General features: G+C 43.4%; 1 protein-coding gene across 1 annotated transcript in view; it reads left to right on the plus strand.

Moving 5' to 3' along the window:
* The window catches only part of LOC120977044 (caM kinase-like vesicle-associated protein), a 32,480-nt gene extending 18,175 nt beyond the window's left edge, over nt 1-14,305 (plus strand). The window contains exons 3-10 of the mRNA XM_040404773.1: nt 287-361; nt 1,493-1,631; nt 2,659-2,779; nt 8,475-8,550; nt 8,631-8,767; nt 9,069-9,147; nt 13,434-13,521; nt 13,614-14,305. Of these exons, the coding sequence (XP_040260707.1) occupies nt 287-361; nt 1,493-1,631; nt 2,659-2,779; nt 8,475-8,550; nt 8,631-8,767; nt 9,069-9,147; nt 13,434-13,521; nt 13,614-13,847 (949 nt within the window). The 3' untranslated portion in view covers nt 13,848-14,305. The remainder of the gene's footprint in view (nt 1-286; nt 362-1,492; nt 1,632-2,658; nt 2,780-8,474; nt 8,551-8,630; nt 8,768-9,068; nt 9,148-13,433; nt 13,522-13,613) is intronic.
* Nucleotides 14,306-14,772: the final 467 nt, after the last annotated feature.

The raw sequence follows: 14,772 nt of genomic DNA on the forward strand, positions 1-14,772 counted from the left end.
ATGCCCCATAACAGCTGCTCATTGTTAATCCCACACATTATGTAATCTTCACAACACAAAATTTAACATATATGGAATTGGTCTCCAACCTGTGGTTCATCAGCTGTTGCAAAACTACAACTCCCAGCATGCTCAAGCAGCCACAAGAGTCTTAGTTTCTCAAAAACAAGAGGGCTGCTGGTTGGAGAACAAGGATAAATGGTATACCGAAAGACGGGGACGATGCGAAGGATGCTCTGGTATTTTTTTGCTGTTTTATGTCTTCTCTACTATTCCTCTACTCTAGGGTGAATCATCCAAATATCCTGCAGCTGATCGATACTTTTGAGACCAAGAAGGAATTTTACATTATTCAAGAATTGTACGTTTCAAGGCGGAGTATAATATATATTTATGATATACTTTATATGTAACATAACATAGTACATATTACATAAGGCCGAAAAAAGACATTTGTCCGTCCAGTTCGGCCTGTCATCCTGCAAGTTGATCCAGAGGAAGGCAAAAAAAACAAAACCCTGTGAGGTAGAAGCCAATTTTCCCCACTTTAGGGGAATAAAAAATTCCTTCCCGACTCCAATCAGGCAATCAGAATAACTCCCTGGATCAACGACCCCTCTCTAGTAGCTATAGCCTGTAATATTATTACACTCCAGAAATACATCCAGGCCCCTCCTGAACTCCTTTATTGTACTCACCATCACCACCTCCTCAGGCAGAGAGTTCCATAGTCTCACTGCTCTTACCGTAAAGAATCCTCTTCTATGTTTGTGTACAAACCTTCTTTCCTCCAGACGCAGAGGATGTCCCCTCGTCACAGTCACAGTCCTGGGGATAAATAGATGATGGGAGAGATCTCTGTACTGACCCCTGATATATTTATACATAGTAATTAGATCTCCCCTCAGTCGTCTTTTTTCTAAAGTGAATAACCCTAATTTTGATAATCTTTCAGCATACTGTAGTTGCCCCATTCCAGTTATTACTTTAGTCTGGACCCTCTCCAGCTCTGCTATGTCTGCCTTGTTCACAGGAACCCAGAACTGTACACCGTACTCCATGTGTGGTCTGACTAGCGATTTGTAAAGTGGTAGGACTATGTTCTCATCACGGGCATCTATGCCCCTTTTGATGCAACCCATTATCTTATTGGCCTTGGCAGCAGCTGCCTGACACTGGTTTCTACAGCTTAGTTTGCTGTTTATTAAAATTCCTAGATCCTTTTCCATGTCAGTGTTACCCAGTGTTTTACCATTTAGTATGTACGGGTGACTTGCATTATTCCTTCCCATGTGCATAACTTTACATTTGTCAGTGTTAAACCATAATACTACAGAATATGTAGACCAAACCTTTTCTCTATGACAGTCCCTGAGTGTCTATCACCCAGTGTGTATTATGACAGGAAGAGCCATACTTCAGATTTCTGCAATGATTGAAGTGGACAGAACTTGTGCTTTGGCGTCTTAGGGTAATGCATTCTGTCGCACAGGGCCACAGGAGGAGATGTATTTGACTGGATCCTGGAGCAAGGCTATTACTCTGAGAAAGATGCCAGTAATGTGATCCGCCAGGTTCTGGAGGCTGTAGCCTATCTGCACAACCTCCATATCATCCATCGAAACCTAAAGGTATAACATCAGTCATGCTATACTGTGATTGACAGCACTGGGGGGTGACCTCAGTTCAGTACGGGAGCTCTTTATTTCGGAAGTATTGGCTCTTCTCTTCACGGTTTTAATTAGTGAGAGATGGCAGAGCTATATTTATGATTAGACAGGACTTGGCGCAAAGACAGTGAGGGTAAAGTCAGACGGTGCAGCCAAATGGCATGTTTTATTTTATTTTTTTCATTTTTAAAGCTGCAACTCGACTGCACCATCTGAATGACCCTTAAAAAATTCCTCTATTGAAAGTTGATTGATTGGATACTGTATAGGACCATACATTGGGGTGATGCATTGCTGGTTAAGTTGTGGGACATGGAGATTCAAGCTATTATAAGGTATTCAGGAGAACACAGAGGGACAGACTAATTAACACTTCTATATCAGTTTTCAGGAGTAGAAAAATTGCCACAAGTCCTATTTTGTGCCAAAAGTTGCAACTTTTCCCCTCTTTCCGACTCCATCGCCACTTTTGTAAATCATGAGCAACAAGTGGGTGAAGCTGTGGGTGGGACCCCAGTTGCTGACGCATTAAGCAATATGTGTGCCAGAAAACTGGCACACATTACAATGAAAATCTACTCCAGATCTCTGATGGAGTAGGTCTCAATTCTGGTGTATGGGTGGCCCAAAATGTGCCACAATTAGTATAAGGTGTGCACCTTTTAGTCCTTGTGGTGCAACTCATGGCAGCACAGGGCGAATTAAGACCAGCATATACTATGCCAGTCCTTTTGTACTAATGACTGATCCTTATCCCAACCATTTTATAGAGTGTTTAATCCAGAATGGAGTGTATATGTAAAGAGGAGTATGATGGTAAAAATGTGGTGCATTTATTGGAATGATGTCAGTGTCTTGACTGTTCTAGAAAGAATAGCATCACAGAAATACACGCAGCTAAACTCTCCAGTGTAAAGGGGTTTAAAGGGACTGAAGGGAGATACGAGTGATGCTGACAGACCCTAATGTATGTCTCTGTTTCCCCCAGCTGGAGAATTTAATGTATTACAATCACAATACTCACTCCAAAGTTGTCCTGCGAGACTTCTACCTTTCGTGTTTCGAGAGTGGAGAAATTACAGAACCGTGTGGAACCCCTGAGTATTTAGGTAAGCAGCAAGAATCTGGCTGGAGATGTCATAATGGCAGAGTGGATTATTTAGCATAAAAATTAATTTCCTTAAAAAGAAATATATGAAAAACACATGGACATATAAGTACTAAGTTATCATTATGTGTGGGGTATTTTAGTCTTCCACTTAGCAGTGTTTAAAGTGTAGCTGTCATTTCATGTTTTTTTTTTTGTTTTCAGTACAGTATAGGGGCAGGACTGTTAAACATTTTATAATATACTTTATTAGGGAAAGGTGTTTCTTTTTTACTAGAGTAAGTAAAAAGACTCTCCTTAGCAACAGTCTGAGCATTGCTAGAGAGTCTGTCTTCATCGTTCTACTGAGCGCTGAAGATAACTAAGGAAACATACAGAGACTTCCAGCCTACCTCTTATCTCACTGCCCCTGCCTCCCTATGTGTACACTCCCTGTCTGTGTCCCTGCCTACAGTATGTGCCAACTGTGTACATTTCTCACTTCCCTGTGCTTCTTGGTTAGTTACTACATGCAGAGAAGAGAGAGAACACAACTACTGCACTTAGTGCTGACAGTAAGTCAGTCTCCATTCCGCTCTGGAGGCTGCCTGCAGCGCTTTGCTGTCCGCTTGACAAAACTGAGCAAAACGGATCCGTCCTGGCACACAATGTAAGTCAACGGGGACGGATCTGTTTTCTCTGACACAATAGAAAACGGATCCGTCTCCCATTGACTTTCAATGGAGTTCATGAGGGATCCGTCTTGGCAATGTTACAGATAACACAAACGGATCCGCTCATGACGGATGTGTAACAGAAGCCCTCTGTTTGTCTGTTGGAATATTGTGGATTTTGGGGTACTTTTTAATGCGTTATAAAAAAAAAATGGGGTTTACTGTCTGGAGATGATTGGGTTACCTACAGTGTCTGACCTAATTATCTCCCAGTCATGGGGGAGACATTGTATGTCCTGTATGGGGTCTTTATACACAATGTGGTTTTACAGTCTGGAGATGATTAGGATACCTACAGTGTCTGACCTGATTATCTCCTAGTCAGAGGGGAGGCATTGTGTGTCCTGTATGGGGGTCTTTATACTCAATGTGGTTTTACAGTCTGGAGATGAGTAGGATACCTACAGTGTCTGACCTAATTATCTCCTAGTCAGAGGGGAGGCATTGTGTGTCCTGTATGGGGGTCTTTATACGCAATGTGGTTTTACTGTCTGGAGATGATTAGGATACCTGCAGTGTCTAACCTGATTAACTCCCAGGCAGAGGGGAGACATTGTGTGGGAATGTCCCGGATTGTGTGATTATTTCCATTGGTCTGTGTGGTTGTCACGTAGTTCTCCATCAGGTCCACAGGGGAAGTCCCCTTCCATGGAGACGTGCATATAAGGCCAAGGGTGGCACCAATAAATGTTGATCTTCTTACCCTCAACTCGCAGCCTCGTCTCGTGTTGTAGGGAACAGCTATATCACTACTAGCTCTTGTAAGAGCTGCACAGCTACTGGAAATCACATCTCGGCTTGGAAGTCTCTGGAGCAGCTCTACAGCGCCACACTGACCAGGGGAGAAGGACGTCACCAACGGTAGATACCGTTACAGGATGCATGCGGTTGTATTATTGTAACGGATCCGTTTTTGCAGATCCATGACGGATCCGCCCAAAACGCGAGTGTGAAAGTAGCCTAAGTGTTCTATGTCCCTGTATATCTACTGCCATCGCTAAGTGCTGGAACCCTGTTCTTGTCTCACTTTCATGCTAAGAGAGAACGAGATTGCCAGCGCTTAGCACTAACAGTAAGTATGCTGGGACATAGTACACTTATTGTCAGCGCTGACAGAAAAGGTTCTGTTCTTCTCTCTCGTCCTTGAGCTCAGTAACTGAAAAGCACAGGGAAGTGAAAACTGTACAGAGCTGCAAGCAAAGCAAGTCAGACAGACAGGGAGACAGGCAGAGGGCACACATATGGATCCCGGGGGTGGGGTAGATAAGAGGCAGGCTGAGAAGCCTGCCTCTGTATGTTTCACATAGTCCTCTTCAGGAGATTTCTGCAGTGGTTTAGCATTTTGTATGCTCTGTGAATTTAGCTATATTCAAGGTGTAGAACCCAATGTGATTTTTGAGCGTTTTCCATTTTTGAAACAGAATTAGAATATGAATGCCAGGGAACAAAAATGCTGTGGTTTTTACCCAACTTTGCACAGACCCTGAGTGGCATATAAGCACACTATTCTGCAAGTACACACATTCCTCTTTCCCCTGCTTCCCGTCTCCTACTCCTCTACTTATGTACTGTATCACTGTGGTTCTGACATTACCGTCATGAACCAGGGAGCTCACAAAGAACATTAGACTTTCCCTGATCAAGAAGGGCTGCAGAGTAAAGCATTACATACAGTCAGGTCCATAAATATTGGGACATCGACACAATTCTAACATTTTTGGCTCTATACACCACCAGAATGGATTTGAAATTAAACAAACAAGATGTGCTTTACCTGCAGACTGTCAGCTTTAATTTGAGGGTATTTACATCCAGATCAGGTGAACGGCGTAGGAATTACAGCAGTTTGCATATGTGCCTCCCACTTGCATATGTGCCTCCCACTTGTTAAGGGACCAAAAGTAATGGGATAATTGGCTTCTCAGCTGTTCCATGGCCAGGTGTGTGTTATTCCCTCATTATCCCAAATACGATGAGCAGATAAAAGGTCCAGAGTTCATTTCCAGTCTGCTATTTGCATTTGGAATCTGTTGCTGTCAACTCTCAAGGTGAGATCCAAAGAGCTGTCACTATCAGTGAAGCAAGCCATCATTAGGCTGAAAAAACACAACAAACCCATCAGAGAGATAGCAAAAACATTAGGCCTGGCCAAAACAACTGTTTGGAACATTCTTAAAAAGAAGGAACGCACCGGTGAGCTCAGCAACACCAAAAGACCCAGAAGACCACGGAAAACAACTGTGGTGGATGACCGAAGAATTCTTTCCCTGGTGAAGAAAACACCCTTCACAATAGTTGGCCAGATCAAGAACACTCTCCAGGAGGTAGGTGTATGTGTGTCAAAGTCAACAGTCAAGAGAAGACTTCACCAGAGTGAATACAGAGGGTTCACCACAAGATGTAAACCATTGGTGAGCCTCAAAAACAGGAAGGCCAGATGAGAGTTTGCCAAACGACATCTAAAAAAGCCTTCACAGTTCTGGAACAACATCCTATGGACAGATGAGACCAAGATCAACTTGTACCAGAGTGATGGGAAGAGAAGAGTATGGAGAAGGAAAGGAACTGCTCATGATCCTAAGCATACCACCTCATCAGTGAAGCATGGTGGTGGTAGTGTCATGGCGTGGGCATGTACACTGCGTGCAGAATTACTAGGCAAATGAGTATTTTGACCACATCATCCTCTTTATGCATGTTGTCTTACTCCAAGCTGTATAGGCTCGAAAGCCTACTACCAATTAAGCATATTAGGTGATGTGCATCTCTGTAATGAGAAGGGGTGTGGTCTAATGACATCAACACCCTATTTTAGGTGTGCATAATTATTAGGCAACTTCCTTTCCTTTGGCAAAATGGGTCAAAAGAAGGACTTGACAGGCTCAGAAAAGTAAAAAATAGTGAGATATCTTGCAGAGGGATGCAGCACTCTTAAAATTGCAAAGCTTCTGAAGCGTGATCATCGAACAATCAAGCATTTCATTCAAAATAGTCAACAGGGTCGCAAGAAGCGTGTGGAAAAACCAAGGCGCAAAATAACTGCCCATGAACTGAGAAAAGTCAAGCGTGCAGCTGCCAAAATGCCACTTGCCACCAGTTTGGCCATATTTCAGAGCTGCAACATCACTGGAGTGCCCAAAAGCACAAGGTGTGCAATACTCAGAGACATGGCCAAGGTAAGAAAGGCTGAAAGACGACCACCACTGAACAAGACACACAAGCTGAAACGTCAAGACTGGGCCAAGAAATATCTCAAGACTGATTTTTCTAAGGTTTTATGGACTGATGAAATGAGAGTGAGTCTTGATGGGCCAGTGGCTGGATTGGTAAAGGGCAGAGAGCTCCAGTCCGACTCAGACGTCAGCAAGGTGGAGGTGGAGTATTGGTTTGGGCTGGTATCATCAAAGATGAGCTTGTGGGGCCTTTTCGGGTTGAGGATGGAGTCAAGCTCAACTCCCAGTCCTACTGCCAGTTTCTGGAAGACACCTTCTTCAAGCAGTGGTACGGGAAGAAGTCTGCATCCTTCAAGAAAAACATGATTTTCATGCAGGACAATGCTCCATCACACGCGTCCAAGTACTCCACAGTGTGGCTGGCAAGAAAGGGTATAAAAGAAGAAAATCTAATGACATGGCCTCCTTGTTCACCTGATCTGAACCCCATTGAGAACCTGTGGTCCATCATCAAATGTGAGATTTACAAGGAAGGAAAACAGTACACCTCTCTGAACATTGTCTGGGAGGCTGTGGTTGCTGCTGCACGCAATGTTGATGGTGAACAGATCAAAACACGGACAGAATCCATGGATGGCAGGCTTTTGAGTGTCCTTGCAAAGAAAGGTGGCTATATTGGTCACTGATTTGTTTTTGTTTTGTTTTTGAATATTCAGAAATGTATATTTGTGAATGTTGAGATGTTATATTGGTTTCACTGGTAAAAATAAATAATTGAAATGGGTATATATTTGTTTTTTGTTAAGTTGCCTAATAATTATGCACAGTAATAGTCACCTGCACACACAGATATCCCCCTAAAATAGCTAAAACTAAAAACAAACTAAAAACTACTTCCAAAAATATTCAGCTTTGATATTAATGAGTTTTTTGGGTTCATTGAGAACATGGTTGTTGTTCAATAATAAAATTAATCTTCAAAAATACAACTTGCCTAATAATTCTGCACTCCCTGTATGGCTGCCAATGGAACTGGTTCTCTTGTATTTATTGATGATGTGACTGCTGACAAAAGCAGCAGGATGAAATCTGAAGTGTTTCGGGCAATGTTATCTGCTCATATTCAGCCCAATGCTTCAGAACTCATTGGATGGCGCTTCACAGTGCAGATGGACAATGACCCAAAGCATACTGCAAAAGCAACCAAAGAGTTTTTTTTAAGGGAAAGAAGTGGAATGTTCTGCAATGGCCAAGCCAATCACCGGACCTGAATCCGATTGAGCATGCATTTCACTTGCTGAAGACAAAACTGAAGGGAAAATTCCCCAAGAACAAGCAGGAACTGAAGACAGTTGCAGTAGAGGCCTGGCAGAGCATCACCAGGGATGAAACCCAGCGTCTGGTGATATCTATGCGTTCCAGACTTCAGGCTGTAATTGACTGCAAAGGATTTGCAACCAAGTATTAAAAAGTGAAAGTTTGATTTATGATTATTATTCTGTCCCATTACTTTTGGTCCCTTAACAAGTGGGAGGCACATATGCAAACTGCTGTAATTCCTGCACCGTTCACCTGATTTGGATGTAAATACCCTCAAATTACAGCTGACAGTCTGCAGGTAAAGCACATCTTGTTTGTTTCATTTCAAATCCATTGTGGTGGTGTATAGAGCCAAAAATGTTAGAATTGTGTTGATGTCCCAATATTTATGGACCTGACTGTATATGGGAATAGCAATGATCTCAGACATCTTGAACTACAGGATTATTATAAATGTTCTGATAACAGGCTATCACCTTTGTCTTGCCAGCCCCTGAGGTGGTGTCCCGGCACAGATATGGCCGTCCGGTTGACTGTTGGGCAGTTGGTGTTGTTATGTATATCCTGTGAGTTGCAGGGTGGTGGTACATTATTGAATAGTCCTTCAGTTTGTTGACTGGCCCTTTATCACACCTACGTTTTTCAGTCTTTCAGGGAACCCTCCTTTCTATGATGAAAATGAGGAAGAAAACAGCGAGAATCACAACAGGAAAATTTTCCGCAAAATTCTGGCTGGTGAATATGAGTTTGACTCGCCATATTGGGATGTCATCTCTGTATCAGGTACGTGCTAAATCCTCAAAGACACCCCGGAATAACCTCTAATGGGCAGGGTCTATTAGTCGGGTCTCTGATTCTCAGGGGTAAGTTGGGTAGTAGGAGTACCTTTGTCATATAATTTGTGCATATTTTCTATGTATACTGCTTCTTGCTATAGTTATGCTGTATATGGCATATGTATATGTGCTCTAGTATGATTAACTGCCAAATAATGACATATGTAGCCGCTAGGCTTCCCTATTACTTGTATGTTTTGCTGTTTCTTAAATAGCCCAATCACTCACCATAGATTTCTCTCCAACAGCAAAGGATCTTGTGTCTCGTCTGATGGAGATGGACCAGGAACAAAGAATCACGGCACAAGAGGCATTAGGGCACATCTGGTAAGAGTTCAGGGCGTTCACAGTAAAAAGTTCATTTATCTAAGTAATAGAATTTCACTATCTTGCTTTATTTCTCTTACCTTCACTAGCTAAGGAGAATCTGGTCAGGCCAAGGGCTGCATCTACAGATGTGGTCCAGCTTTAATGAAGTCAAAATGGTTGCACTTTCTTTATACTTTCTTAAAAAATAATAAATAAATTGGAACTTGAAAGGCATTTTTTCAATCTACATATGATATTCAGTAACTTTCCAGATATTTTTCTTTCCTGTGCTAATCTTGAGCTACATCATGTCTTGCACGCCAATCACATCCAGAGCTGCATTCACAATTGAGACTGCCTTGAGCACAGGTGGACCTATAACCTATAACAACACACTGATTTAGGTTTTCCACTATGCCTGGTGTAAACTTTTTCCCCACAGTACAGTACAGTGGAGTATAATATATAGAGCAGGGATCAGCAACCTGAAACTACAACTCCCACCATGCACACACACTTGGCTGTTCTTGTAACACCCATAGAAGTGAAAGGAGGATTCTGGGAGTTGAAGGTGAGAACAGCTGGAGGTTGCTGATCCCTGATGTAGAGTCCAATCCTGGCCCTACAGATAACTGTCACATCTATTTCCTCTGCTCCCCCCATATATGTACATGCATGCTCAGCTGGGTGGGCGTACGTTTTAAATAGGAGTTAGGCCTCTTTCACACTTGCGTTGTCCGGATCCGGCGTGTACTCCACTTGCCGGAATTACACTCCGGATCCGGAAAAACGCAAGTGTACTGAAAGCATTTGAAGACGGAACCGTCTTCCAAATGCGTTCAGTGTTACTATGGCAGCCAGGACGCTATTAAAGTCCTGGTTGCCATAGTAGGAGCAAGGAGCGGGGGAGCAGTATACTTACAGTCCGTGCGGCTCCCGGGGCGCTCCAGAATGACGTCAGAGCGCCCCATGCGCATGGATGACGTGATCCATGCGATCACATGATCCATGCGCTTGGGGCGCCCTGACGTCACTCTGGAGCGCCCGGGGAGCCGCACAGACGGTAAGTATACTGCTCCCCCGCTCCCCGCTACACTTTACCATGGCTGCCAGGACTTTAGCGTCCTGGCAGCCATGGTAACCACTCTGAAAAAGCTAAATGTCGGGTCCGGCAATGCGCCGAAACGACGTTTAGCTTAAAGCCGGATCCGGATCAATGCCTTTCAATGGGCATTAATTACGGATCCGGCCTTGCGGCAAGTGTTCCGGATTTTTGGCCGGAGCAAAAAGCGCAGCATGCTGCGGTATTTTCTCCGGCCAAAAAACGTTCCGTTCCGGAACTGAAGACATCCTGATGCATCCTGAACGGATTTCTCTCCATTCAGAATGCATTAGGATAATCCTGATCAGGATTCTTCCGGCATAGAGCCCCGACGACGGAACTCTATGCCGGAAGACAAGAACGCAAGTGTGAAAGAGCCCTAAGCCGCTGCTAGACTCCTCTGACGGGGGCTTATTCCCTGGGAACAAACGACAAAAGGAGCAGGCATGCTGACATCCAACATGTCTGAACCTTCTTTTCCCTGACTTCTGCTACTGGGGAAGAGGGAAGTTAAGAGGCCCCCAAACACATTATATAGCTGGCCTGTCCCGCCAAAATCAGCAGGTTTGGCCTACATTAATCTAATGTGTATGACCACCTTAAAGGTAATCTGTCACCTCAGACAAGCCCCAAAAAGTACAGTAATACATGTATAACTTGTATACATAGCACCTGCCACTGACTCCTGATCAGTAATTTGTATGTCACCCCCATTTACCTGCTGTGCGGCCACAAACCATTGCTGGAATGAGTAGGAAAAACTTCTCCCGTTCATTATGTGTGCATGTACAGGAGTCCTCTCAATGTATTTTACAGATGGTTTGCAGGGTAACAGGGGGGAGTATCAACATACAAATTAGAGTCAATGGCAGGTGTTATATATATATATATATATATATATATATATTAGTAGCAAGAAACGAAGAGATATCCAGCTCTAAAAATAGTGGTAGAAAAATCTGTATCTCTAATTTGCGGTAATTAAAATCTTCAGTACAGGATGCTTAAGTCAACGCGTTTCAGACCATCATATATTCAAGGTCCTTCCTCATGACAACATAAATATATTAGTGTACTTTATTGTGCTTGCTGGATGTCAGATTCCCTTTAAAGAGGACCTTTCACCACTCCTGACATGGCTGTTTCAATAGCTTTATGCATTCCCCACGTGATAACAATTCTGGAGCATCTATTCTTATGGCTCTGTGTTGTGCTGTTCTTTTCTTATTTCTACTAGAAGTTATGAATGAATTGCTAGCAGTCTGCAGTAATGGTACAGAGGGGGAAGGGGGGGGGGGGGGTAACCAGCTGGGGGGGGTGTACCTGCACAGACTCACTCTATCCAATCAGTGCTGCCATTTTCAGATTGTGCAGGTACGTTACCACCCCTCTGTACCCTTACTGCAGACTGCTAGCAATCATTCATAACTTATAGTAGAAATAAGAAAGGAATGCCACAACATACAGACATAAGAATAGATGTTGCTGAATTGTTATTACATGGGGAATGCATGAAACTATTAAAACAGACATGTCAGGAGAGGGGACAGGTCCTCTTTAAAGAGGTTGTCTGGAATTTTTTATTTTTTTTCCCCACTCCACACAGCAGGACCTGTGAAGAGATCTATACTTAAGGTAACTGCTCCCCATCGTTAGGTTCGGTCTATGCGGCTGTCACTTCCAGTCCCTGCCTCTAAACTTTGTGCACGGGCAGGTTGACGTGCACCACTGCAGCCAATCGCAGACCTCAGCGGTGACATGTCCCCTGTTTAATCTTTCATCCAGACATAAAACCAACAGGACATATACAAACAGCTCCATCCTATCTGTGACTATAAATATAGCGAGCAATATCACGCTGGTGCTCAGTAACCACCAAATATACACATAGTAAAAACACAAACAACTGAAAGAACAATTTCTTGTGCACTCAGGCCACGTGCCTGCAGTATAAAATGAATGATTTAATTGTGCTGAAATATTAAAACTCACTAAACAGAATTTAACAAAAACACAAAGAAATGCATTCACATCACTAGGTGCTAGTACAGCGCCGCTGAATACGCTTGCTCGTCAGCTTGGGGGAAAAAAATTACTGTTACAAATCATAGAGAAGTATAAATCTATATTTTGCAAATGAATGCCACATTGTAACAGGCACAAACGTATCGACCATTAAGATATTAGGCCACGAGGATGGAGTGAAGGAGAGTTCAATCCATTCAATGGGATCCCATAAAGCTGTCCAGTGCTGAATAATATAATCCATGAATATAAACTGCTAAGTGCATGTGGGGATATATATCGAAATAATCCACTGTAAAGGTCCAGCAACCACAGAGGTTATAACCTGCCAATACAGACACGGAAATGACTGCTGTTTAATAAATGCTATGGAGAAGTGGGGGGGGGTCCTTTGAGTTTTCCAGTAGTGTGAATAATGCATGGCACTCTGCAAAGTGTCAGGAGATGCAGGTCAGGTATAACCCTCAAGTATGAGCCCTGTATCCGTGCAGTAAGCAACCTCCAATCAGCCACACACAGGCAGCCGGCTAAACTGGAGAATATGAAGCAGCAGTATCATCCAACAAGCAGCTCTAAAAACAGAGCGGGCGGTGGAAATCTCACATAGGGTCAGCAGCTCAATCTCCTCCATGATCAAAAAGCACGGTGTCTTATGTCATCACCTACGCATTTTGTCCAGTGCAAGAAGGAAGCATTTGCAGTAACGTGGGGCTCTTTGAACAGCATCTCCCAACGCATTGAACTTTGCAACTCTATTCACGCCAGTAGAAAACCAGAAGGACCCCTGGTTGATACATTTTGTGTAGAAAAATATGGATTTATATCTCTCTGCGATTCATAACATAGATATTTGATACAAGCTGCTAGTAAGAGAATTCAGCAGCATAGTACAAATTCACAAATGTGAATTTATTTGTTGTGTTTTGCTAAAAAAAAACAAAAAACATTTTGGTATTTATATCGCCGATATGTGCCCTCAGCGCTCAAGAAAATTGCTTTCCGCCAATCGTTTCTAACAGGAACTCAGAAGAATCTTGAAAGCAGCTCTTGATGTGACTGGAGTCTAATATAGGATGTCACTCAGAATCAGTACAAGTAAAGCCAAGTATCTGCAGTTAGCAGAACACGTTAAGAACAGCTATGACTTAACTTTTGTTTCTCTCACGAACTGCCATAGGATTTCAGGAAACGCAGCTTCTGAGAGGAATCTCAAAGAAGGTGTCTGCGCCCAAATTGAAAAGAACTTTGCTAAAGCCAAATGGAGGGTGAGTAATGGATGCCTTGGAAGGTTCCTCATAGCTGGAAGGTGTAAAGTAAGTAACCAGTATGCAATTTGTATGGTCTTTGCCTATTACAGAAAGCCATACGAGTCACCACCTTCATGCAACGATTGAGAGCTTCCGAAGGCACAGCTGGACGCCTTCCCGTCACCCCAAGATCTTCCATGAGTGTGTCCCATGAAGTCACCGTGGACGCTTGTCCTTCTCCCCAGTCTTCCCCTTCTCAACACAGCAATCCCAACAGAGTTCTGCAAACCGCTGACTGCGGAGGACATTCATCTGGGCATCCAGAGCTTGGTGGCCCGCCTTAGGGCCCGCTCAAGCCATACGTCCGCACGCAAACCAAATCCAGATCCAGTCAAAGACATATGTTTTGCTTATGACAAAGTAAGTGGGCAACTTCAGCACGGACATTTGCTAAAAAGAACACCTGACCTGGGAAGAGGGACAGACGGCCCTTGGGGACAAACCAATGACTTGAAGATAGATCCTTGTCTTGCAGCATGGAAACTGACCCCAGACAAGATATTGCTTACTATGTGTCCTACTTTTCTTCTGGTTTTATAAAAGTGACAAGACCAAAACCTTACTACTTGGTGACATTCCACTAACTCTTGGGCAAACGTATCCAAGACTGATACCTAATACTGCAAAGCCCACCAGTCAGCGGGTCTCCGGCAGACCTGCTCTTCACACTCCATGTCCTTCATATCTTCAAACTTAGTTTTGGGTGGGTGACCTGTTGCATGTCATCTGCATGTTAATATGTTTTAGTTTGGACTGCATACCCTTACTCTGCCACAGAGGCCGGTACCCTGGCAGTAAGGGAGGAAATAAACCATACAATAAAGAGAAAGTTAAAACCCACAATCTGTGCCTCATTACAGCTCCCATAATGCAATGCAGAACAAGGTACGTGGTTCATGGTTAATTGTTCTTGGCAGAAAAAAAAAATTATTTAAAAAAACAAGTGAATCACTGGGTCTATCCATCTGGATCCTCCTCAGAACCATTTAGGGCTGTTTCACACGAGCGAGTCCATTGCGGGAAACACGCTCCGTGTGTGAGTGTGATCCTCCGCTCTGGACTCGCAGGAGCGCACGGCATTATCATGATTTATAATGCTATGTGTCTATGCATGGCCCTTTTTCCACAGAATCATAGTGACATAAAGCTGTCAGTATGATTCTGTAGAAATAAGGTCAAGCAGAGGCACAAAGCATTATAAATCATGAT

The sequence above is a fragment of the Bufo bufo genome, chromosome 8 (genome assembly GCF_905171765.1).
Source record: "Bufo bufo chromosome 8, aBufBuf1.1, whole genome shotgun sequence".
Lineage (NCBI taxonomy): Eukaryota > Metazoa > Chordata > Amphibia > Anura > Bufonidae > Bufo > Bufo bufo.